Raw genomic sequence first — 25,660 nt, 5'->3', positions numbered from 1 at the left:
GATCCTGAGGAATGGCTGGTTTCCAATAGCACCTACTGCCACAGCTCAGCAGGGAAAAGAAACACATTTCCAAGATGGCTCCTGCTTCTAAGTGAGTTTTCCCTGCTAAGCCGTGGGAGTGAGAACTGTGAAACAAGTGGAGTCTGACGTCTCTATCTGCCACAGTGTTTGATTAAAAGAGCTCCATGGCGCTCATCCAAAATCCATGGGTATCAGCAGAAGCCTTCTTGCAGACTACCGTGGGCTTTGGATCAGGCCCCGTAAAGCCGATTCTTTGAGAAAGCCACACTCTCTGACACCCCAAGGTAAGAGAGAAGAGAGGCAAACACATGACCTAATTTTTGTTAAAAATGGCTTATGTCACAGCTTGTAATAATTTTTCAAAATGAACACTTGGTGCCAAATGCATCTGTGCATCAAGATACCGGTTTTCACTAGAACTAGTGCTGGTAAAAGAAGCGTTCTGCCAATGTGGTAAAGAGATGATGTGGTAGCCAAATATTTTTTGCTACATAATTTTAACAAGTCAGGGAGAGGAATGATTTAAAAGGTTCCATACTAATATACACCTAAGGCTGGTGGAGAAAGGAATCTTGTTTTCCTGCTGGTTAATGAACTTGTCGTTAGTGGCTAGGACGATACTAGTACTGCAAACGGAACTGTGTCTGTGGGGATATACTGTTCATCTCTTAAGTTTTGAACACAAAAGGGTAATTATTTTCAATGTGGTCAATGGGATTATATATTTTCCTTATAGTGTAATGGAGGACGGGTGTCAAAACCTGCAGAATGCTTTGAAAATCTAAGTATTATTTTTTCTCCTTGTAGCTGTATATTTTCATGGGTTAGAAAAGCAATAGTGAATGTTCAGGTCAGGTATTTACTAGCAATTAATAATAGCGTTGTCTGCTCTGCCAGTCAGCTGCTGTTATGAAAAAAGGCTTACCCTAGAGGTCAGTAAAAAACAAAAGAGACACACAACTAGGAAAGTAATGAACTTTTAATCTTTTGAACTCTGTTCTCATTCTCCTAATTGTTCTGGTGCACTGAAGGGCATTGGATACACAACATCATAAACAGATCTGAGGACCTGCAATACCAAGAACCCACCATGTGACCTATTAGAATGTAATGCAATCCATTTTAAATTGAAATTTCAGGGTGTTCATAGGTTTCTGTCACAATCTAAATATCACTAAAAACAGAGGCCCTATTTCTAGAGCTCTGCAAATCCATGGATAATTTTTGAGGTTCATCTATTGGATGAGGGTATAATATTTTGTATCCATGCAGGACACAGTAGCCACAGAGTACATCTTTAGAAGTTTAACGAAAAGAGTCCAGTTATGAAGGCTAGAGATGGACCCAAGACTTAAAACTGAATTTATATTTTTAATATCGCAAAGTTCCCAGGTGATCACCCTGGGGGTTTTGCTCTCTTCTTTTCTAAAGACAGAGGCTGTTTGATAAAGCAGAATTCAGAATCTGAACACCCTCAAAGCTGATCATATTTGGGCTTTGGAATGGGCCTACACAAAAGACAAATGACTGTTATTTGTTCTTTAACAGGTGTTCTTTGAGGTGTGTTGCTAATGACCATTCCACAATAGGTGAGTGTGCTCACCACATGCACTAGTACTGGCCATTTTCCCCCCACCAGTATGCATGGGGTAGCAGCGCTGGCAATTCCTTGAGTGGCGCCACTGTAGCACGACATCAGGGAGGTTGCACACACCCTCATCCTCAGTTTCTTCTTGCTGGAGTTCTGATAGTGAGAAAGGAGGGTGGGATGCGGAATGGGCATGAGCAACCAATCTTGAAGAACATCAGTTGTGGAACAGGTAAGTGTCTTTTCTTCTTCAAGTGATTGCTCATGTCCATTCTGCATTGGGTGACTCCAAGCAGTGCCCGTGGAGGCAGACAGGAGTTCACAACCACATAGACTGTAGCACAGATCTGCCGAACCAATTGTCACCTCTAGCCTGCTGAGATATTGCCTAGAGAGATGTATATGTGTGGACCAAGGACCACACTGAGGCTTTACAGATGTCATGGACCAGGACATGGGCCGTGAAAGCCATTGATGATGTCTGAGCTCTGACTGAATGGGCCCTGTCAATTTGCAAAGATGGGACCTTTGCCAGCTCATAGTGATGTGTAAGAGGTGATCCATTAGGATATTTTCTGATGACACTGAAAAGCACTTCATCCTATCAGCTGTGGCAACATGAGCTGCATGAACTTGCAGAAGGGCGTGGTACATTCCAAATAGGATGCCAATGCCGTGCTACTGTCCAGCGTGTGCAAATGCCTCTTCTTCACTGTATTATGCAGCTTGTGACAGAACACAGTCAGGAATATGTCCTGCTTTACGTAGGAGGACGATACCACTTTGGGTGTAACCTATAAGATGTACTGACTGCTTGGCCAAGAAAATGTTACACATGTGAAGGGTTAAATTTGGGATCTGGCATCATTTACAAGTTGTTGTTGACATGCAAACTGATGTATGCTGCAAGGAGATGATTGCCTTTATATGCCTGGTCCTACAGACTACACCTCATGATAAACCCATCTCAAGTGCATAAAATCCCAATTATAGTGTAAAATTCTTTACAGCTGCCATAAAAATGCTTCAGCTTTAAAACAAACTTCAGAAGGGAAGGAAAACATAAATTCTTTAACAGTTACTAAATTATAGCTTTTCTTTCCCAGTTTAATTGTTTTATCTGCATCTAGTATTGACGTCTACATTATAGTAAAGAGCATACCTGCTATTTTTAAAGTGGTCATATGACACTGTAAAAATGTCAATTAGTAAAATATTAATGCAACTTGGGGTTTGAGAAGAGAGCTCTTTTTATTACTTTTAAAATTCACAATGGAGTTGAATATTTTAGGAAGGATTGCATACTGTATCTTATCAGATTGCCATCTAGTGGCAGTTATCATGATAGCCCATGTCATCTCAGGACAACTCTTTTCAGCTCTGGATGTCTGATGCTGGACACTGGTAAAGGGAAAGCTGTGGAACCTGCTTGGAAATTGCACAAAGAAATTGCTATGCTGTTCTAAGAAGAATTTGGGAATTTTCTGATTGGTTACAATTATTTTATTATTATGAGTTAACATTTATGTTGCAGTAGTACATAAAGCTCACAACCAAGTTAGACCCCATTCTGCCAGATGCGCTGCAAACACTAAATAAAAGGCAGTGCCTACTCCTAAGACCTTATAGGCAAAAAGGCAAGGTGGAATGGGTGGGTGATACGACAAGTAAGACAGGAGACTCAAAGAGCTTGGTGTGCTTAATTTAACCAAAAGGAGGGATATGATTGTTTTGAAGAAATGCATCAGAGGGATAAATATCAGGGATGGAGAGGAGTTATTTAAGGCAAGAGCTGCTTAACCAGTAACCCTCATGCTAACCACTCTGATAACTGATTAACGAATTAATATCCCTACTCTGAGTAATCCCATTAAAATCAAGCTTCATCTTGACAAACCCAAACAGTTTTATATTCTCTGGAAATGGTACCAGCCCATTGCTCATCCTCCTTTCCAGGTCACACATTTATTAAACAACATAGCTCCTAGTGCAGAACTTTTCAGCATCACACTGGTAAGCTTCTGTCTTGTTGAAAATTGACTATTTGTTCCTACTCTGTTTCCTGTTTCTTAGTTTCTGATCCATGACACTACTTTACCTCTCACCCCATGACTATTTACTTTCCTTAATAGCTCTTATAAGGGGCTCTGCCAAATGCTTTTTGAAAGGTCAAATATATTATGTCAGCCAGTTTTCCTTCATCTGATTTTCTGTTGTCATGTTCAGAGAATTCTAAGATTAGAAAGGCACAATTTCACTTCACAGAAGCCATGCTGATTTGCCCCTATCATCTCATGTTCACCTAGGTGTTTTATAATTCTACTTATTAACTTTCCATACTCTGCAAACCATACCTGCCCAGCACGAGACACCATTGCAATGATTCAGTGGGAAAATTCTGAATCTCTACCAGCCTTTGCTGGAGAAGAAGCACATTTCAAAAATGCAAATTTCCTGAAAGATCCTACAAATTATCTAACTTTTCTGCAATGATTCATGACACAGGTACAGAGACTTGAGCCTAATTTTGCTTCTAGAAACACCAGTACAAACCAGGATCACTACAGTGAAGGTTTACACTTAGATCAGACCTTAACCCAAAGATTATTAGTGAACTTCCTTCAAAAATGCCAAATAAATGTTGATGTAAATATAACACATTTAGGCCGTGTCTACACATGCATGCTACTTCGAAGTAGCGGCGCCAACTTCGAAATAGCGTCCGTCACAGCTACACGTGTTGGGCGCTATTTCAAAGTTGAAATCGACGTTAGGCGGCGAGACGTCGAAGTCACTAACCCCATGAGGGGATGGGAATAGCGCCCTACTTCGAAGGTGAACATCGAAGTAGGGCACGTGTAGACGATCCGTGTCCTGCAACATCGAAATAGCGGGGTCCGCCATGGTGGCCATCAGCTGAGGGGTTGAGAGACGCTCTCTCTCCAGCCCCTGCAGGGCTCTATGGTCACCGTGTGCAGCAGCCCTTAGCCCAGGGCTTCTGGCTGCTGCTGCGACAGCTGGGGATCCATGCTGCATGCACAGGGTCTGCAACCAGTTGTCGGCTCTGTGGATCTTGTGTTGTTTAATGCAAGTGTGTCTGGGAGGGGCCCTTTAAGGGAGCAGCTTGCTGCTGAGTCTGCCCTGTGACCCTGTCTGCAGCTGTTCCTGGCACCCTTATTTAGATGTGTGCTACTTTGGCGTGTAGACGTTCCCTTGCAGCGCCTATTTCGATGTGGTGCTGCCCAACGTCAAAGTTGAACGTCGACATTGCCAGCCCTGGAGGACGTGTAGACGTTATTCATCGAAATAGACTATCGCTACATCGAAATAAGCTATTTTGATGTAGCGTGCACGTGTAGATGTAGCCTTAGAAAGATAGTAGAGTTTATCAGATGAACAAATATGAACTCAGTATTTAGTAAGATTTTATTGTATGGAAGCAAATATCTTTGTAAAATTAACAAAATCTAGTGCTCACTTGCTTGCAAAGAACACATTTAAATCCAATTGGTCCCACGACTGCATTCATTGATAACTTCTGGATGTGTCGATATTAATTTTCTACATCCCACAATATAAGCACACTGATTTGTATACGTTTGACACATTTTACTTGCACTATCTTAGCTCTGTGATCTGTCAGACCTCAAGCTAAGCACCATTAAGCCTGGTCAATAAAGACTGTCTAAGACTGTTTCTCAAACTCCATTACACCACAAACCCCCTTCTGACAATAAAAATTATTGCACATCTCTAGGAAGGGGGACTGACACCTGAGCCTCACTGCCTCAGGTGGGAGGGCCAAAGCCTAAGTCCCACTGTCAGGGGATAGGGTGGGGGGCAGAGAAGCTGAATCTTGAGGGCTTCTGCCCTGGGCAGGGGGCTGTAACTTAAGCCCCACTGCCCAGTGCTGAAGCCAAAGCCTGAGCCCCACTGACCAGGGCTGGACCTTGGGCAATGAAGTTTCAACTTTGGCTTCAGCCTCAGGCCCCAATAAGTCTAACACTAGCCCTGGTGACCACATTAAAACGGGGTCGTGGCTTACTTGGAGAACCAAAAAACCACAAAGTGATGCAGTTAGTATTAATGACTCAGTAGGTGGTATCCTTCCTTTTGGGTGCTGCAGTGATGCAGGAAAGGACAGTGTTCTTGGAATGCCTCATTCAAGGTGAGATCTCAGACAAAAATATTCTGACCACTAATACTCTTTTAAAAATCACCTCACATTCTTCACAGTAGAGGTGGTACCCTTAATGAGGTGTTCTAGCTCAATTCTGTTGGCTAATGACCTACATAAGATTTTCTTCTGGAGTAGTAAGCTAGACAAGGCACACTTCCCCTTCATTTCTTTCAAATGGGAATTACACCTTTTAACCTCCAGCAGTGTCTGTATTTAAAGGATGCTTTTATATAAAATTTGCTGTGATCTTTGAAAAATGGCACAGTACAAATATCAGTTAAGCTCCTTATCCATGGGTTGTACTGAATGGGCTTGCACATGCTTTATCATAAAATAATACTTTTGTCATTTATAATAATACATATTGCTCTCTGACTTTTTAACTCCTACTACAATAGCATTTGCTAAGAGCCAGGCTGGAGTCTGTAATGAAAAGTACACAAGAAATCACTTAGTTTGCACTACCCAAAATTTAACTACTTCTCCTTGCTAGTATTTCCCCTCTCAAAGAACACACATAACCTTTATTGTTTCCATGACAGCATTTATGGATAATTTCTGAATGTGTCAATACTCGCTTTTGTATTCTACATCCCACAACGTGCGCACACAGATTTATATACATTTTGCAATAGATGATTTCACTGATGATAACCATTGCCTCAGCTACACAGTTAGAGACTGACTTTGGCCATTACGAACATCTTGAAAACAGAGCTCTTTTACAAACAAACAGACCAAACAAAAAACAAAAAACCAGACATCGTCAAGCAAGGTGCAACAGAATTTAAAGGTCTGGGGCTTCCCCAACAGTAAGATACTCATCAACTATACACACTTCATGGCACAGCTTTTATTAAAGATTTTGTTTTCAATCTTTGGATTTTTTTTAAATTAAGTTCAGAAAAAAAACAATAGTTTTCCTTTGATTTCATTCATCTCATCAGAGTGAGGCCTTGTTTCTACACTCATCACTATTACATCTCTTCCTCTTTCTCTTGGTATCAAACCTCCATCAGCGTTTACTGAGGGTGTGTTTTCAAAGCACATGGATTATATTTGGATCATGTTTTCATGTCCTGCAGTGCCCCAAGAGCTTTGGCAGAAGGGTGTTTTGTAAATAAATTAATATGAATCAATGCCCCAAAGCAATAAATAGTCAAATCAGTGTGTCAAATGTCTCTTTCATGCTTTGGAATATACAGACAGGCTCAGACCATTTGGCTGAAATTGTGCTGTGCCTCCTGGACGCAAGGCACTGAGAGGTGTAGTCCAGGAAAAAGCAGATGTGCAAAGGTGGCTTTCAACCACTTTCGAACCCTCACTGTTACTGGCTGCTCTGGTGGTTTTTGTCACCCCCGACATAATTTAGAGGCCCCCATCTGCTCTAAATTACAGTGCACTTCTCCCACTTAGGCTGCTCTCTCCTTTCACCTGTGATGTGCTGGGTTTGCAAAAGGGGGCTGGTCCAGGGTAGCCTCTAGCTCACTAGTGGGCAACCTGCAGCTCACAGGCCCAATGCAGCCCATCAGGGTTCTGTGTGTGGCCCACAAGTCAATTTGCTTACCATTGCCCATTGTAGGGTTCCCAGATTCCACTGCTTTCCATCAGCGCACATTTTTTCCTACAGGATTTACTAAAATGACATGCATGTAATGCAAAGGCTTGTGAAGTGAAGTGCGTGCTGATTGCACACAACATGGACTGGAAGAGCTGTGGGCTCCCTCTGCATCCAAAGTGTTGCTATGGGTCAGTCGGCACATTCCACAAATTCTAGGTATACAAACACGATTAGCAAAACTATCCTATCCTCAGACAGTCTTGTTTATGACAATCTCGAAGCCCCTGAGAAGGAGAAGGACCACTCCTGCAGCCCACTCCCTAACCTAGGTTGCCCATTGCTGCTCTAGCTTATCCATGGAATGCATTTGCTAGTGGAATTCTTCCCAGGTCAGCTCCTGAGCTTTCAAACAGTGGCACACAGATAGTCAGTGTGATGGAGAATCCCTGTCCTTGTGTTGCTCCATTAAGCAAGAAGGCATTTGATATGCCATAAGTGTCTGAATTGCAAGAAAGTGGGCCTATTTTTGTGATCTGACTTGCCAGCAAGGTAGGTGCTAATTCTCTGTAAGTGAACACAAAGAGGATGATGATTTGCTTTAGGCCACCACCTACTCCTAGCTGGTCATTAATCCCCAGGATGTGTGTTGCGTCTGGACTGTTGCTGATTACATAAAACCTTAGGTAGTTTTTAAATTAGATTTTAATTTGCATGTGGAATATGATCTGCTGGTGAAGAAAAGTTCTTGATCTGAACAGGTCGATCCAGGGCATTCTCACTACCAGTGCACAGGATACAAATTTGCAATTTATGAGACCAATAAGAGAAGTGATCTATGTCCCAGGCCCTCCAAATATGTGCATGAGAAACACTACACATGAACAGTGCCATGCAGCTGAATGGGATCACATGTGAGTACGTGCAGGATTGGGATCAATGATGAAAGACTGACATGTCATCAACATTGTGTTGGACTTTATTTGGAAAGGGAAGGCCTTGCCCTTTAAAGGTGAAGTTGGAAAATGGAGAAGGATGAAATCAGGAGAAATCCAGTCGGTCCAAGTCATGCACTTCCAGTGTTTCTGCTCCATTTTTCCATACTTTGTGCCCAGTTGGGTGACTCACAGGGGGCAGATGGAGATGTGCAACTCAGATAAAAATACAATCTTGAGGCAAACAGAGAGCCTACAGCTCTCTCACAATGGCACTACCTTGGCTTTTAAATCAAATAGTCACCAGCAGCGGTGCATTTCCCTGCAGCAGACTCAGTCCTGAACTTACGCTAGTACTAAATTTTGAGACTGAGGAGGAGGGGGAGGGATTGTGGACACAGTGCACTCAGTGGTAGAGCTCATCTTACCTCACTCTCCAACTACCTAAACATTTGACAAATAAAAGGAATCCCATCCATACCCTTACAACTCAGCGTTCCCAAACCTGGTCAGTGAGGATACGTGTCTGCTGTGTTCACATCTGCATTGGTTTCACAGCTTGAGTGGGAGATATGGCTGGATCAGGAGCTGCTAAGCCTGCCAAAGCTGTGAGGCCCATAAGTGGTGAATCTCCCAGAAGGATGTCTGATATGAGAGGGAATCTCAGGAGGGTGTGGAGGGGAGATGAGAGAGGAACAGAGTTTGCTCCAAGAAAGTCTTTGAGACTCCTCTGGCAGGGATGGGTGGATGAGAGGAGTGAACATCTGACGACAAATAAAGCAAATAGTGTCCTAGGCTTGGAAAGGAGAGATATGAACTAGTTAAAGAGTGCTAGGATAATGAGAGACTGAAGAGATGAGTATCTAAGGACTGGTCTGAGAGGGGGCTTGAACAGTCCAGAGGGACCAAGAGAAATAAGCATTTCCATCACACTTAAACTGAAAATAAATTGTATTCAATATAAGCAGGCTCATCTTGTGTTTGAGAAGGCTTGAGTATCATATAAAGGGCTGTTTTCTCATCTCAGTGGAGGAGGGAACTTGAGTGCATAGCACACTCCAAAGAACAAGTGGAGAATACACCCTAACTCATTCTGTACCTTTTGGTCTAGGATTTCCTGTGTAGTCTGTTCAGATTGCACCATTTAGGCATTGACCCAAATGGAGAGTGGTTCAGGGCTACCTTCTCCCAGGAACTCTGGGAAGGACTGCACCCCAGGGAGGGATAAAGCCATCACAGGCCTGGCGAACAGGACCACCACCCAGCCTTCCTCATGCTTTCAAATGATCATATGGCCCAGGAATAAGGAAGACACCTTGTTCTCCTTCTCATCTTCTCTTTGTCAATGTGCATTCTGTGGTTTGGAAGGTGGGATAGGTCCCATTGTTCCCAAGCACAGGTTTCTTCAGTTGTACCAGGCCTTTGCATGGTGAACCCAATGAAGAGGAAAAGGCTAGGGTTGCATTCTCCATGTCCCCACTCCCACGCAGGATAATTACACTCTAGCCCATAGATTCCTGTTCTTCTGTTGTAATTCAGCTCCTTGAGGATCACTGCAAGTCTCTAGATTCTAGCCAAATCCTAACTATTTTGTCACTGCAACATCAATGTACAGAGCCTTGTGTGGTGACAAAACTGGTATCTGCAACTTCAGAAATGATCTGCAGATATCCGCAGCCATGGATGAGGGTGTGGACACCCACAGATATAAAGCAGACATCTGGAAATTTGTAGGGTCCTAGATATAAAATTTCTATTCAGATCCACATCTGTATCTGCAAAATTGAACTGCAGATATCTGCATCCATATCCATGGATATGGATACCTGTGGATATAAAGCAAGTATCTGTGGATTTGCAGGACTTTGTTAATGCAGGATTTTCCACAATATCAGCCAGCAATTATAGCTAATATGGTACTGATCTGAATGTTTGATGGACAGTCTGTGTTATTTATTCACCTATAGAGATTAACCTGTTTGCTACTGGCTGCTACTACAACACAGAGAGGTGGAGTAAATGAGACTCAAAATAACATGATAAAATATGCATGTTGCAAGGAAACAGTATGCTAATTTTGCAAGACAGTGTTAAGTGAAAGATTTGAAATCATGCTTGGAGGGAAAAATATAGAATTTAAAAATCTCTCAGGGCAAAATTTTCAAAGCCTCAGAAATACACCTACCCCTTTCAAGCCCTCATTTTTTTATCTCCCTCTCTGCCCTCACCCTTGGCTGTTCAGTTCACATGTGCAAATGCAAAGATTTTTGCTTATGGACATAGTATGGGTTTGCACCCATCTCACCCACAGTTGAAAATCTGACTCTTCACATTGCTTGAAGAGTTGTGTTTGTGTAAAAGATAAACATAACTTTATGAAGGTTTCAGGGATTTTCATGTATTTAAATGCTGTTAGACTGTACTGGTAACAGATGTTCAATTATATCTTTAATTTTTTGTTTTACTGAAAAAAAACAATAGATCATTTGATATTTTCCATAAAATATAACTCTGAAAGGCTTCTTAAGTATACAGTGCTTCCAGAAAATTTATTTGAGCCTTTCAGCTACTGCATTAAAATCGGTACTTCTGAAATTAGTGTGAGCGTTCTAAGAGTCTAATAGGATTTCTTGTTTGCCAAAAAATAGTGCTTTCAGAAGCACAATCTTTTGTGTAATCTCTCTCTCACACATACAACAAGACAGATGGCATCATTAATTGCCTCTATATCTAATTAAGTTTAAAAAACTGTGCTTAAATAATGCTAAAGTTGTGGTGCAAGCTGACAAATGTAGGAGATTTTAAGGTAGAGTCATGGGGGGAAATGGCGGGAAAACAAGGCAGAACAATCAAGGATAATAAAAGAACAAACAGCATTAATTAATTTTAATTTCCCTGGCTTCTGTCAGGATGCGCCACAATCTTAATATGATCTAGAAAGTGTTTTTGCATTTGGATGGCATTCTGGCTCCATTGATGTCAATGGCAAAACTCCAAGTCACTTCGGTGGAGCCAGGATTTCACCTTTTCCCTATCTTATTAAGTGTTTGTTCGTTTTTAAACTTTTCATGGAAATTATCCAACGTGGCTAATTTACAGGACAATCTGATTTACGCCTCATAAGCACATGTGTATTTTGGATCATGTATATACAGTGGGCCCCATTTCAAAGTTAACACACATTATCAGTCACCACGCACTGGTGCCCAGAACCTCAGTTTCCTCAGTGCTTGCAATAGAACACGATTGTCATAACAAAGTGCCATTGCAGAGTCAACTTCTGCCAACAGATACCACTATATGGTAACTACTGGGCCTCAAATGAAACCCCTGTATTTCAGCCTTGTCCCCTCCTCCTTGCACAATGCACAGAGGCTGTGATTTTCAAAGCAGCCTAGGGTAGGTAGGCGCACAGATTCCACTGAATGGATTTGGGCATATAATCTTAGGGCACATCTATACTTGCCAGAAGACTGATGACACAGTGTGGTCAATCTTCCAGACTTCGATTTTGCAGATCTGGTTAAGATGTGGTAAAATCGACCACCCTGGGCTCAGCCATTGACCCCTCTACTCCACGCTATCGTGTGGAGTAAGGGACATTGATGAGAAACTACTGAGGCTCAGACTACACTGGGGAAGAAAGTCGATTCTGATATGTCGATTCTAGCTATGCAAATAGCACAGCTAGAATTGCATATCTGAAATTGACTGCATTGCCTAGCATAGGCTTATTCTTATTGAAAACCCCAACCATACTGCACAGTTTACTTGTGCCTAATAAATATATAAAAGACTCTTAATCATCTGAGTCCCTTGAGACACAATAATGCCGTATGGATAATTAGGAATTTCAATAATCAGGAGTCAATAGAAAAAGACAATGAGAAGTCCTCTGGCACCTTATAGACTAACAGATATTTTGGAGCATAAGCTTTCATGGGCAAAGACCCACTTCATCAGATGCATCTTTTGCCCACTAAAACTTATGCTGCAATAAATCTGTTAGTCTATAAGGTGCCGCAGGACTTCTTGCTCTTTTCGTGGATACAGACTAACCTGGCAACTCCTCTGAAACTTGTCAACAGGAAAGAAGCCTGCAGACAGGGTGATGCTCTCAATGTATAATGTAAACAGGCTTGGATTCTGAGGTTTTAGTATAACTGGGAGCCTGTGTTAGTATTTTGATGTATATACAGATTTTGAATTTACTTATTTGTACCACATAACTACATAGCAGTGCTCACCACAACTAGCAAGGACTCCACCTTTTTGTTAAACTTTTATCATTCAGTGTTGACCTCTAAACCAGGCTTTCATATTTGGCCAATTGTGTAAATTGCAAAATACCTTCATTTCAATGCCCCTTTTAATTTAGTAACATGACTTCCTTTCTTATAAAGGAGAAAATATTCAGAGTAGTCACAATTTAGTTATTAGGTTTTGGTGAAAGATAATACAACAGAGAAATCTGACTTTATAAACAAAACAAATGCACAATTACACAAGACTAGTGGAAAACATGCACACACACACACACACAAAATCAGCATTTTGTCCCACAATTTTGTCAAAGCTGATAAGACTTGCCCATGCCAGAAGAAAAGGAAATAAATAAGGAGTGAGCTTGAAACATGGTGGGAATTACTAATAAAATTTGATGATGTTTGAATTGTGAACCCTTTCCAAAAAGGCGCTAAAATAATGAGATCAAAAATTGTATCACTGCATTCAGCATGCACTTGAAATAATGTCTTTGACACTGGCTGATGCAGTGCCTCTCCCCAGAAACATGCTATGAGAAGAGTAACTCACCTCTCATTGTAGCTGTGTTTACATTGCCTCTGTAAATCCACACTTTTAGTTGTTGGTTACTTAGTGCTGCAAGCTTGAGTCCATCTAGAACGATACAACTGCAAAAGCCATGCGCACCTTGAGGAATCTGGATGTTGACCAGGATGGTTAATAAGAAAAGAGTATAAACTTTCTCTCTGAGCTGCTGTAGGCATCAGCATATTTTGGAAGTGATACATCACTGCCCGGTGGATTTATTACACAACCTTTTGCCTTGTCAGAAGTCTGATACAGCTGATAGTGAAGTTTTCCTGATTGACTTGTCAGTTCGGGCATAAGTAGATGGAGTTACCTGAGCAGTTCCAAACGTACCTCTTAAGAATAATCCCATTGCTCATTTGCAGTAAGGGCTCTCCCAGGCAAGGTTTGACAGGATTCTGTTTGCTCATCTCTCATGTGCTTATTTTTGCCTGCTGTCGGTTGCACCACAGCTCCAAAAACTACACTGGGCTTCCTAATACAGTCGCTTCTAGGTATAATTCAAGGAGTTGCCCTTTTAAAATCCCAATATAAAACCCAGACTTGCTTGGTCCTCTGAAAGACAGTCAATATCACTTGATCTTACACACTCTAATTCTGAATATCTGAAAGCTGGTGCTGTGGTATTTTCAATGATGGAAGAGTGGAAAGTATATTATCAGGCCCTATCTTGTCCACAACTCTGCAGTCACAGACTCTCTTCTGCAGAATTGTGCAGGACCTTCAGTACTTAAGCTCTTACTCAAGTAATTCAGTATATAATACAATAATCCATAGAATTTTTAATGAGAAAAAAATAGAGAATCAAATTAGTCAACATTCTGCTAACACTCCCACTTGATCTTTAAAATATTAATTATGGTGGAGGAGGGTGAGATGGCTCAGAAAGTGACAATTAGATGTAACACATCAGGCCTCTGTGTCACCATTTCAAATGAGGACCAGGCTGGCACAACACTGCAATCATCAGTTCACGATAACAATCCAATCAGTGATCAACTATGCAAAATGAGTGGGATGGTGGGGGAGCAGAACAATTCAGAGTGAACAAATTCCACATCACAAAATCCATCAGTATAATTGTCACTACTGGAAGTCTTGTGGTTAATCTGGAGAGAGAGACCTAGATTGAAGTGAACCAGTGACTGAATTGGTAGAATGACTGAAGGAGGTTCCTCTAGACTAGAGACATTCGTTCAGGTACGTTAATAGAGGAATGTGACTCTTGAATAGGCATTGCTTGTGTGATAGCTGATCTTTCACAAGCACTTTCACAACCACTAAATTTACGAAGATGTTTTGCGCTCATATATCAGCTTCTATCTACAGATCTCAAAACACTTCCAAATATTACCAAACCAAGGCTCACAAAAGCTCCAGCTGGGAGTAGGATTCCCATTTTGCAGGTAGAGAATTGGAAACATAGAAATGCCAGGATTTGTCACAGGAAGAGTTGATTTGCTCAAAGAGTTTTTAAATGTAATTCATTCACATGATCTGCTAAACCCTTGTGGATATTTCAGATATTTCTAGATCTTCCTGGTAAACCTAGGTGGCAATGTATTTCTGTCCAACTCACCTGCTGCTCCATTGTTTGCGGGTGGATGAAAGTTACAAAGTCAACTGAGAAGTAGCCAAGGACTCCTCTAGATTTGCAGGCCTCACCAATTTTTAAACATAAAGAATTAAGAACTGCTGGATTGATGGAACACTGTGGAACAGTGGTGCCAGATGATTGCAAAGGACCATCTGCATGGATTTGATCTCCAGATGAAACTATCTTTATGTCTCCCATTGGCTCTATCAGCATATCCACTGTAAGATTGGTGACATTTTCTGAGGGTGGAAAGGCTTCTATAACACCACCTGGTAAGAAACGAATTTTTTGTCAGACTTATGACAGAATTCAATTTCCAGTATTTTCAGAGTCATAAAGATTTCAACCAACTACACCCATTGTGCTCAAAAACAAGAAGTCCTGACGCACTCTATAGACTATCATATTTTGGAGCATAAGCTCCTCACAAAGCAGGTCGTTGCCCATGAAAGCTTATGCTCCAAAATATCTGTTAGGCTATAAGGTGCCACAGGACTTCTCATTGTTTTTCCAGATACAGACTAACACAGCTACCCCTCTTCTGTGGTCAGAAACTATGATGAGGACTTGACTTAAACCCTTGTATTCCAAGTGGAGCATAGATCATCTTCAAGTCTCCTGCCCTTCAAGTCTCCTTCACTGGTGAGGACTGCTAAAGAAATACCTCAAATAAATGAATATAATAAAAATTGTGTGGCTTACCCCTTGCACAGAGTGTATGTCCCCTAAACAACAAGGTAACAGAATGAAAGAAGATTCGATCGATCCTGGAGTCACTTAGGATTGTTCTCTGAAAACATCCACTGAATGTGTGCAGCAGCAGTCAGAAAAGCCAACTGAATGTTGTGAATCATTAAGAAAGAAATAGACAATAAAACAGAAAACATCATCCTGCCTCTATATAAACCCACCCACATCTTAGATACGGCATGAAGATGTGGTCACCTCATCGCCAAAAAGATACAATGGAATTGGAAAAAGTCCAGAAAAAGGCAACAAAAGCAACTGTGGGTTGGGACAGCTGCCAGCTGAGGAGGGATGAACAAGAATGAGACTTTTCAGACTGGAAAAGAGATGACTAAGGGGAGATATGATTGAGGTCCCTAAAAACATAACTGGTGGGGAGAAAGTAGATATGGAAGTATTATTTACTCCTCATAACACAAGTACTAAGGGTCACCAATGAAATGAATAGGCATCTGATTTAAAACAAAAGAATGGGTTTTTTCTTTGTTTGTTTTTACACAACACAGTCAATCTGTGGAACTTTTTGCCAGAGGACTTTGTGAAGACCAAGAGTATAACAGTATTCAAAAAAGAACTAGCTAACTTCACGGATGATAGATCCATTAATGGCTATTACTCAATACGGGCAGAGATGGTGTCCCTTAGCCTTTTCCAGAAGCTGGCAGTGACGATCACTTGAGGATTACCTGCTCTGTTCATTCTTTCTGGGGCAAGTGGTATTGGCCACTATTGGAAGACAGGATATCGGGCTACATGGACCTTTGTTCTGACCCACTATGGCAGTTCATATAGGGACAGCACTAACAGGATTAAGTGGCATTCTGTGTTAACTTATTGGCGCAATTCCTAAATGTGAGTGTGTGCTCTTTTGTCAAAATCATGTTCAAGTCGGAAGAATTATATAACCTTGTGCTTCTATAGCTATTGAAATCCATGGAATGTATCTAATTTAATACAACTGCAGAGCACTTCACTCCAGAAATGGACCAAACACACCAGCTGGAAGAATGGCTTGGGAGTTATACAGTCCTTCCAAATTCCTCCCCCAATATGCAACTAGTGCTACATGCAGCTCACTTTCTGGTCCAGTGGTACAGCAAAGCCACATTCCCACAGTTGTTTCCTGACTGATAAGTCAGAGGACTGAACTGCTTTGAGTTCTGGATGCCACAAATCCACACACTAACATTTCCTGCTGAGCTGCTTTGCCAAATGCAACATGAGCTTCAGTACAGTAACCCAAAATTAAAATAATTGCTCTTTATTCACTCAGAAGAGTGTAGCAGAGGTAGCTTCACTATTCAGGTTAAACATGGGAGTAGATTAGAAGAATGATAGAATAACTGTCTATATATCACTCTTAAGTGGACAGTTAAATATCATGTGGAAATAAGAAATTTTTAAACAAGCCCAAGATTAACAAGGAGATGGTATAGAGTATGGCATAATTACCCATTACAATACTTAACAGGAACTTTGCAGTCTTATTTACCTTGACTAAGAAATGTTTGGAGGAATTTTTCCCATGTAGGAAATCGTTTCTCATTGACTGGCTGTGCGTGCTGTGCTAAAAGGCCTGGGAGCTCCTGGGAGATCTTCACCAAAGCTGGCTCCTGCAGAAACAAATTAAATAGAACCACAAGCAATTTTACTACAGAAATGAAAACTGCTTGTGGGGTGATTAAAAACTAGGCCTCCAACAGGCACACAAAAAAAAGTGGTTACTGTTTACTCACAGGCAGGAAGGCTTTTTACATTTTTCTCCATATATTTATCCAAAATTGTCTTTTTTTTTCCTGACAGGCTGATTTGCTTGGAATATAACATATTTGGGAAACATGACCTTGTAATCGTAAAGGACATAAAAGTCTTGGTCATGGCTTAGTGGTCAACAGCAACAGTCAATAACTTCTATAATATTTGTATTTTAAGACAGAGTGCTAAAATGGTTGTTTTCCAGTGTTACTCTTCTTAACTCTGTTACTTTTACATTCACACTCAGAATTTAGTCATCATGAATTTGGGAGAGTCCATGCAGCTTTGGTAGCATTACACACAAGGCATATACACAGTGGGAGACATCTTGTAAATCTCTACAATTTGTGAGACAAGCAAATGAGAGGATTCGTTGATGGCATTCTACCTTAGATTGGACTTTGATTTTTCATGTTATAAAACAGCCTCAGTCCTAGTATTACCACAACAATCATCAGAGGTATTTTGGCAAAAACTAACTACATTGTCTATGCGGTTCAGAGAAGGCCCACAAGTGAGCAAATCTGTAAAGTGCCAGGACCGTGACTCTAATGCCCCAAGCCCTTCTTCTTGCTCTTCATAAGCATTTTCATGCTTCCCTTGGGTCTTCTCCCTTCCATTTTACATCATCATGAAATGAGAACTGTCCTATGCTCCAAAATAGGACCACTTATCACTGATCCTGGCAACTGATCTTGTGTTGGTCTCAGAGGTCACTCAGTACAATGACGTGATTACCACTCTGCAAATGAACAAAACCACTGCTCTGCATTAGCAAGGAAAGAATCATTCAGAGTTGGGGGAACCATACTTCCATAACATGCAATGTGACATAAGGGGGTTTTAAGATCATATTTATCCTTATTGGATTTATCTTCAAAAATTAGGTGAGGAAACATGGCCCAGTATGTAAGGATAGCAGCCTGGGTTAGGAGAGAGCTGGTTTCCATGCTCTGCCACAGACTTCTTGTGAGACTGTAGGCAAGTCACTTAGTCACTCTGTGCCACAGGTCCCCATTTGTACGATGGCAATAATAGCACTGCCCTAAACAACACGGGAATAGTGAGGGTAAATGCATTGCAGATTGTGAGGTGCTCAGATATTACATGATGGGGTGACATAAGGATCTAAAAATATATATTTGAGTGCCTATTGCTGACTCTGGATGCCATTGGCAAACCTTTTAAAAACACTTATAGTCAATAAACAAATAAATTTAGCAGCACAACATTTCACTCACAGCTGAAACCACCCCAGACGATTAACCTGAAATAACACAATAGCATCGACCTCTGCCCAAATTACCACCCCTCAAGCTGTTCCCTGTCCTTCCAAAGCCTGAGCATAACACATGGGCTTTGCAGAGTGCCCTGAAGGTTAATAGATTTGGACTATTTTGGGTCAGTGAAACCAACTGCATCATTTGGCACATGAAGTTTCATTTATCAGCTTCTCCTGCCTCCACAGTATCCAGTCCAAAATCCACATCAGGCCGAGGTCTAGGGTGATCTAGGTCTTAAGTGAGAATACAACACAACAGCAAGTTTACTGGAAAGATATTTCTTACTGCTGGCTCTCAGCCTAATGCTGGGCCACACGCTGTCATCCATGCTCCATCCAGTGCTCCCTCTAGCTTCTTCCGTCCAGGGGAAATGAATTTTCTTATATGCACCAAGGCATGTGCAGAGGTGCACCACCAATAGAAACGCGTGCTGCCAGCTATGGGCAATGGTGGATGTTCTGCTAATCACCTGGGTGGCACCTGAATCTCTCCTGTGTGTCCACCCAAGCACTTTGCTTACAGGGAACACTGAAGCTGACTCCCTCATTTGTCTCATTCATTGTTTTTTATGTGTTCCATCTGGATCTGGTTTCTAGATTGGGATGTTTTTAGGATGCTGGTCTTGCTACTTACTGTCTTCTGTGTTTTTGTCCCTTCTGGAATTTCCTACTCTGCAGAGCTCTCTGCATGCTTCTAAACCTTAAATCTATATGGAAACCCAAACTGGTACCCAATGCAGCAGCAGCAGCAGCCTGCTTGTAGAGTGAGGTTCCTTGTGAGAATGTTGCATTAAGTCTGTTGGATTTGTGTTGGCTGCCTATCAACTTTTGAGCAGAGTACATGAGGTTTGATTTAGACCAGTTCAGGCCTGTCTGAAAGAATGGATGTCTCCCTGTACATATTATCAGCAAAGGGGTCTGAGCTGGAGGTCCCTATGTTTAAGCAGGTAGAAGTCCTCGTTACAATTATTTTAAAAGGCTGTGGTGCAGGTGAGGAGTGATTTGTGTTACTTTCAGGTAAAGCCATCCAGGTAATACTTGAAGCTGCCATAAGATCCTCCAGATGAAGCCATGCCGAATTCTTTATGACCAGGAAAAGGTCTACCCCCTGGAATGAATAATGGAGGCAAAGAAAAAGGTAGTATAAGAGACGGTGGAAGGTGCACTGCACTCAGTATTTGAGCAACTGACCTGACTGGTGTCAAACCACACAGTTGATGCTACTGCTCAGCATGCATAAAAATTTGAGACTTTTCAGAGTTAGTGCTAATTTTTTAAATATGAATTCAGGGGATTTATTCCTAAACACAGAATCCTTATCTGTGTAACCCTCTCCTCTCCACGTATAATCCCATGAGTCTGGAATTTGTCTCCCCGCACTGACTTCAGCACCTAAATGAGAAAAGAATAGGACTCCCACAAGTTTGCAGTGACAGCTCAAACTGTACCGTCTCCATTCTTCCCATAAGATGAACATGCCATAAAAGTATCTAAAAAGTAATGCCCCATACCAATAATGCAGACACGAAAGAACTCTTTTTGTCTTGAAATTCAGTTTCTCATACAAGCCTATAATGCAAACTGGAGTTCTTAAGAGCATTACTGTAGGATCAGAAATACCAAGAGTAACTGCAGCTGATCAGATCTCCCTCTGAGCAAACAATCACAGGAAGCTGAGCCACTAATGCTGTGATTTACTCCTGTTCCAAACTATGAGGTCAGAACCGTAGCCAAAGTAAACTTTTCTAAGCAGGAACTGTACCATGGAATTCATGGTTGACTAAAACATCAGAACAGTGAGCAAAGATCAGCTGGGTTTGTCATGGCTTGTGTTTAGCTCTTAAATGTAACTATCCCAAGTGGTTGAGAGCACTAATGGCTATGCAGGAATGTAAGACCAGCCATTCTGGATCATACCAGTGGTTCATCTAGACTTGTATCTTGTCTTCTGAGGGGCTGGTGCCAGACACAATGAACAACAGGGCAGTTTATTGCGTAATCTATCCCTGTTATTCGGACCCAGATTCTTGGAATCATGACTTTAAGGACAGCCAAAGTAAAGGATTAAGTACCAGAGAGGTAACCATGTTAGTCTATCCACAAAAACAATGAGGAGTCCTGTGGCACCTTAAAGACTGACAGATTTATTTGGGCAAAAGCTTTTGTGGGCAAAACCCACTTAAATGCCAAGTATGGAGTTAGGTCCCTGATTACATGCCTCACAGCCTGTGAGGGACCTGTCCTCTATGAACTTATCTACTTCCCTTTCAACCCACTTATATTTTTGGGCTCCACACCATCTCCTGGCAAGGAATTCCACAGGTTGATTGTGTGTTGTAAGAAGATGTACTTCCTTCTGTTTGTTTTAAACCGGTTGCCTATTAATCTCATTGAGTGACTCCTGATTCTTGTATTATGAGAAGCAGTAAATAATACTTCCTTGTCTACTTTCTCCACTCCACTCATGATTTTATAGATCTCTATCGTAACCTCGTTTACTCATCTCTTTTCTAAGACAAAGAGCCAGTCTTTATAATCTCTCCTCCTACAGAAGGTGTTCTTTTCCCCTGACCATTTATGTTGCCCGTCTCTGTACCTTTTCCAGTTCTACCTTTTTTTTCCCTCAGGTGAGGCAACCATCTTGAAACAACTGTACTGTTACCTGTACAAGTAATATAAATACGGTGCTGTGGACAGGCATTTCCTTTTCATGCCATTGAGAGGTTAGAGCTACAAATCAATATGTACATTTCAGTCGGCTGAGCAATACCTCCATCATACTGAATCTGGCCATTTAGCTCCAATGACTTTGGGCACAGTGCAATTTAAAAAACAAATACACATTGATATGTGGGATGCGGACTAAAAAGATTTTCATAAATTGGTTTAAAAAGTCCAAAACTCCCTGCAGTATGTGTGGTAGCATTCGGGAAACACAGGCACCACCTCCGTATAAGTACATATCTCAACTACTGGTATGCGCTAGAGTTTTGTTAACATTTTCCACTGCAATAACATTGAGCAATATGAAGCCACCCGCTCCATATTTTATAAGTTTTCTCTTTTGAATAGTCAGTTTTTCCTTGCAAATAGGTTACAAATAGGTCACTATAATCTTCTCCTCCATCACTCTGCACCCTTAATGACAGAGATGACTGACATTTCTTCAAATGATTCATGCTGATATTCAAGAAGTCATCTCTTAATACAACTGACCTTACTAATTATTGCCCAACGACTGATCTCCAGTTCTTGAGACAGTTGATTAAGAAGCTGGTGAAATGCCAGCTCCAGCAACACTTGACCTCTACTAATATTCTTGATCCTTGTTATCTGGGGGTTAGATCATGACATAACATAGAACAGAGCAAGGGCACAATCTCTCCTTGCCCATGGAAGATTATCAAACATTCCTTTTCACACTGCTGCACTTTTTGCCAGCATTTGATGTCACACGCCAATGAGGTGTTACTCACATATCTAGAGAACTTGTAGGGTTCAATGGCCTGGGACTTTCTTTGCCAACCAAACCCAAAAAGTGGTGATGAGAAGCTGCCCCTTCACCTCCAGAGGTTCCATCTTGTAGGTCCCGCATCTTGTTCTTTACAAGACACCCCGATGGAGACTGTGAGGTACATGGGATCTAATGCCAGCCTAATGCAGGCCACACTCAGCTATATGTCTTCACACAAAGCCTAGGAAATAGTATCTCCCATCTCTCACATTAAGGTAAATCAACTCTTAGGGAGACACGGGCAGCTTTAAAATAAACCATCATATTTTTTCAAACTTTCTCAGTTCAACTGGAATCATACCTGCCTGGAGTGCTCTTAACAATTTAGTTCCTACCTGAAGCACCTCCATCTCTGTGTGCCCCATGAGTGGTAAGACTCCCATATACAAGGAAATATAGCAGGGAAGAGAGAATACATTAAAATAAATGTCAAAGCCACTCAGATCTGTAGGTTAGACATTTACTCATGAAGGGAGTCTCTGGTGTTCATGACGACATTCTTGAAACTGGACAGTAGCTCAGCTGAACTCACCCTTGTTATCTCAAACGTGGCTGCAGACTGATTCAGAATGAGAGACTTACTACATTTAGCCTCTCAGCTCATGCTTCCTAGTGCCAGAAAAAAGGGTCGGTATAAGTATTTTTACTACACTTAACACAACAAGCCCAAGCACAAAGTCTGCCTGCCTGTTCCTTACAATAATGATGGATGAGCAAGAAAAATAATTCTGATTTTTTTCTTCTCCTATCAAAAAATATTTCTGGCCCTACGAGCTAAGAGAAATGTGCAAGGCTGTGTTACAATGACAGTAAAACCACAAGAGATGATGTTAGGATTGGAAGTGGTTTGTCTGGAAGAAGTAGCAAATGTAGTTGAGAAAAATCAGGCAACAAACAGAAGCCTGGTAAGAAGAGATGAGAGACAAAGGGAAGAGAGAGAAATAGGCCTAGAAATAGAGAGACTGAAAGAGGCTGTGGAGCAGAGTGCATGAGAAGGGCCTGGGGCTTAGAGATGGAATCAGAGTGAAAGGAAGCTATCTGGGCCTTAGAAGCAAATAGAGCAAAGAAAGAAATCCCAGATAAGTGAAGATGAATGGGAGAGATAAGGTAGAAGAAGTGATATATTTTATTGCACCAACTTCTGTTGGTGGAAAGTACAAGCTTTTGCACAACACACAGTTCTTCTCCGGGCCAAAAGCTTCTACCTGCTACAACAGATGCTGGTTTAATAAAAGATACACCTCACCTACCTTCTCATTCATCTCCTGGGACCAACCTGGCTCCGACCACACTGCAAAAAGCTGAATAGGTCAGAGAAGAACAATTGACATAGCTCCAAATAAAGTTGTGGCTACCAGTCAAGGATCTGCCCCACTTTGTATTATGTCCAACTCTATTTATTCTGATATTTTTACTAGCATTAGCAAGAATGGAAAGGGTCCAAAGCTTATATCCTGACTGCTGTCCTACCTTTTTACAGGTACTCCCTTGTTTGCAACAGACACATTGTTCCAAAAACATTTTGAAAGGTTGAGCAAAACAACAAAATGTTTCTGGAAGTGATATATTACCTACTGCAAAGCTATTTAAAGTTTAAAAGCAGGTATAAGAACAAACATTTAATTGTTAGCTGCAAATTTTTAAACTAAAAAGTGCCAATTTTGCCTTTCATGAGCTGAAAAAAATACGTTCTGGGAAAAGGTAACATCATGTAAAACAGCCGTCATTACCAAGTAACACAAATGTTTTTTGTATGTAAAATTGCTTTGTAAAATATTTGCTCCATCTGCTGAAAGTAGCAAAGACAATTTTCCCTGATAGCTAATGGCCCATTTCAGCTGGATGGCAAGCAATTCACCATGGTTTCGACTTGCATTAAGTAGAATGGAGAGAACACTACACAGAATTCTCTACTTATGTAGTATTATCTACTCACTGCTTCTTGAAAGGCCCGTCTCTCATTACTGTGGCCTTCGTTTTGGATCAGCACGCAGGGTTGCTTTGACTCAAGAGGTTTTTTGTCAAACTGAGGCACATATGCTATGCTTCGATATGAGTGTACAAAACAGCCACTTTCCTTGACTACAAGAACAAGGAGGTTAGTTCTTTTTCAACTTTCTAGCACTTAAACTGCTGTTCCTTTTTTCACGCCACATGGGGCCATGGTTTTCTCTTCTGGCTCATGCTGTCACTCTGCACGCTGAGGATTTCAATATATAAAGATCAAGCACTTCTTTTAATTCTAAATTCAGTTACGCATACACACAAAAAGCAGAGAATATTGTCCTAGTCCAAAAAGACCCCATTGCTCCAGCTTCATTGTATACTTTGCTACTTATAATACCTCAATTTAAAAGCACGTTTACATTATGCCCTGAACTACTTCAACATCTGCTAACAGGCCAATAAAAAATAAATAAACCAGGATTGTTTAGAAAGAGAGATCCCTTCTACCTAATTCCTCTGAATGATATTAAACCAGTAACAGCAGCAAGTGACAGAGGACTCTTTTTTTTTTTTTTTTTTTTTTTTTTGTAGATTTCGCTTTGAAAAACAACATTTTGGGAGGAAATTAAACATAAAAACATTATATCCAAAGTTACCAATGATCAGACAGAACAAGGAGCTTAGAAGCAAAGGGATATTGAAATAGTCTCACAGGTTTATAATCAGCACAAGTTTAATTTAATTGTGATTATAATAATTGCATTCAATGGGTTGATCATCAACCAATGTGGCTGGAGGATTTTTATTTTGTGCTTCAAGAGAAGCACATATGTGTTTGACAAAACAAGTCCTAATTTTCTAAATAAATAATTTTCCCAATAAATCCATTTCTCCACAGAGGGAGAAATATTATTTTCCTCAACAAAGGTTTTCTTCTTTTTTTTTTTTTTAAATAAAATTCTGGAAGTCAATGGAATCTCTCAGAAGCCAAGTATTTGCAGAATCGGAGCCTTCAATAGCAATTGCTATCTAATACTGCATAAGAGGAGCTGCATCTGAGTGTATACTTTTGATGTATCAGACCCTTGTGAATACACACTCAGTTCATGCCCTTCAAGGTCACTAGATTGTCCATGATTTTTTAAAATATTTTTAACTGTATATAATTTTCTTTATTGGCTATGTTCTTCCTCTGCATCCATGGGGAAGAGAAACTATGTGAGTTTTAAAAGTGCGATTTAAAAAAATACTAAAAAGCTTTATATGGATAATCTCAGTAAATTTACAAGAACTCCATGTACACTGCAGAGCTATTTTGCAAAACAGCCCACAGAGCAGTATGATAAAAATTGTGTCACATTTCACAAATGACACTCAGCTGAACTTCTTTTATTCTTAGACTTCTCTTGTTTGGATTTTAGCAAAACAAACGTTTTTAAAATAATCCAAACAGGCACTTTATTGCATGTGATAACACTAACGCTTTTCAGATTTCTTTAGTGCTCCTGCTTTATCCTCTCCTTCCACACGATTATTGCTAAAAACTGGCAGTTAAATTCAATTGTTTCAAAATATTCTAGCCCCATATGGCCTAAAACCCTGGAGCTGAAGTTCTGATATTGCCTCACTGCTGTTTGCTAGCATTTGCCTCTACTCCAGTCCCCAGATGGTGGAAGTAACATTTAAACCTCCTTCTCTCTGCC

At 40.9% G+C, this 25,660-nt stretch overlaps 1 protein-coding gene across 5 annotated transcripts in view; it reads right to left on the bottom strand.

The window, feature by feature from the left end:
* IQCH (IQ motif containing H) overlaps positions 1–25,660 on the bottom strand; it is a 122,364-nt gene that overhangs the window by 34,304 nt on the left and 62,400 nt on the right. For 3 of the 5 annotated variants that reach the window (XM_075006475.1, XM_075006476.1, XM_075006477.1), the window contains 2 exons: positions 16,952–17,072; positions 14,695–14,981 (listed from right to left, as the gene is read on the bottom strand). The exons of 1 other annotated variant lie outside the window; for it this stretch is intronic. In XM_075006475.1, the coding sequence (XP_074862576.1) occupies positions 14,695–14,981; positions 16,952–17,072 (408 nt within the window). Of the gene's footprint in view, positions 1–13,097; positions 13,225–14,694; positions 14,982–16,951; positions 17,073–25,660 lie in introns of all 5 variants that reach the window. One more of the 5 variants, XM_075006479.1, reaches the window with a different exon arrangement.

Source organism: Carettochelys insculpta, chromosome 12 (genome assembly GCF_033958435.1).
Source record: "Carettochelys insculpta isolate YL-2023 chromosome 12, ASM3395843v1, whole genome shotgun sequence".
NCBI classification, from domain to species: domain Eukaryota; kingdom Metazoa; phylum Chordata; order Testudines; family Carettochelyidae; genus Carettochelys; species Carettochelys insculpta.
The sequence above is the reverse complement of the archived record's forward strand: the minus strand, read 5'-3'. Positions and strand labels throughout refer to the sequence as shown.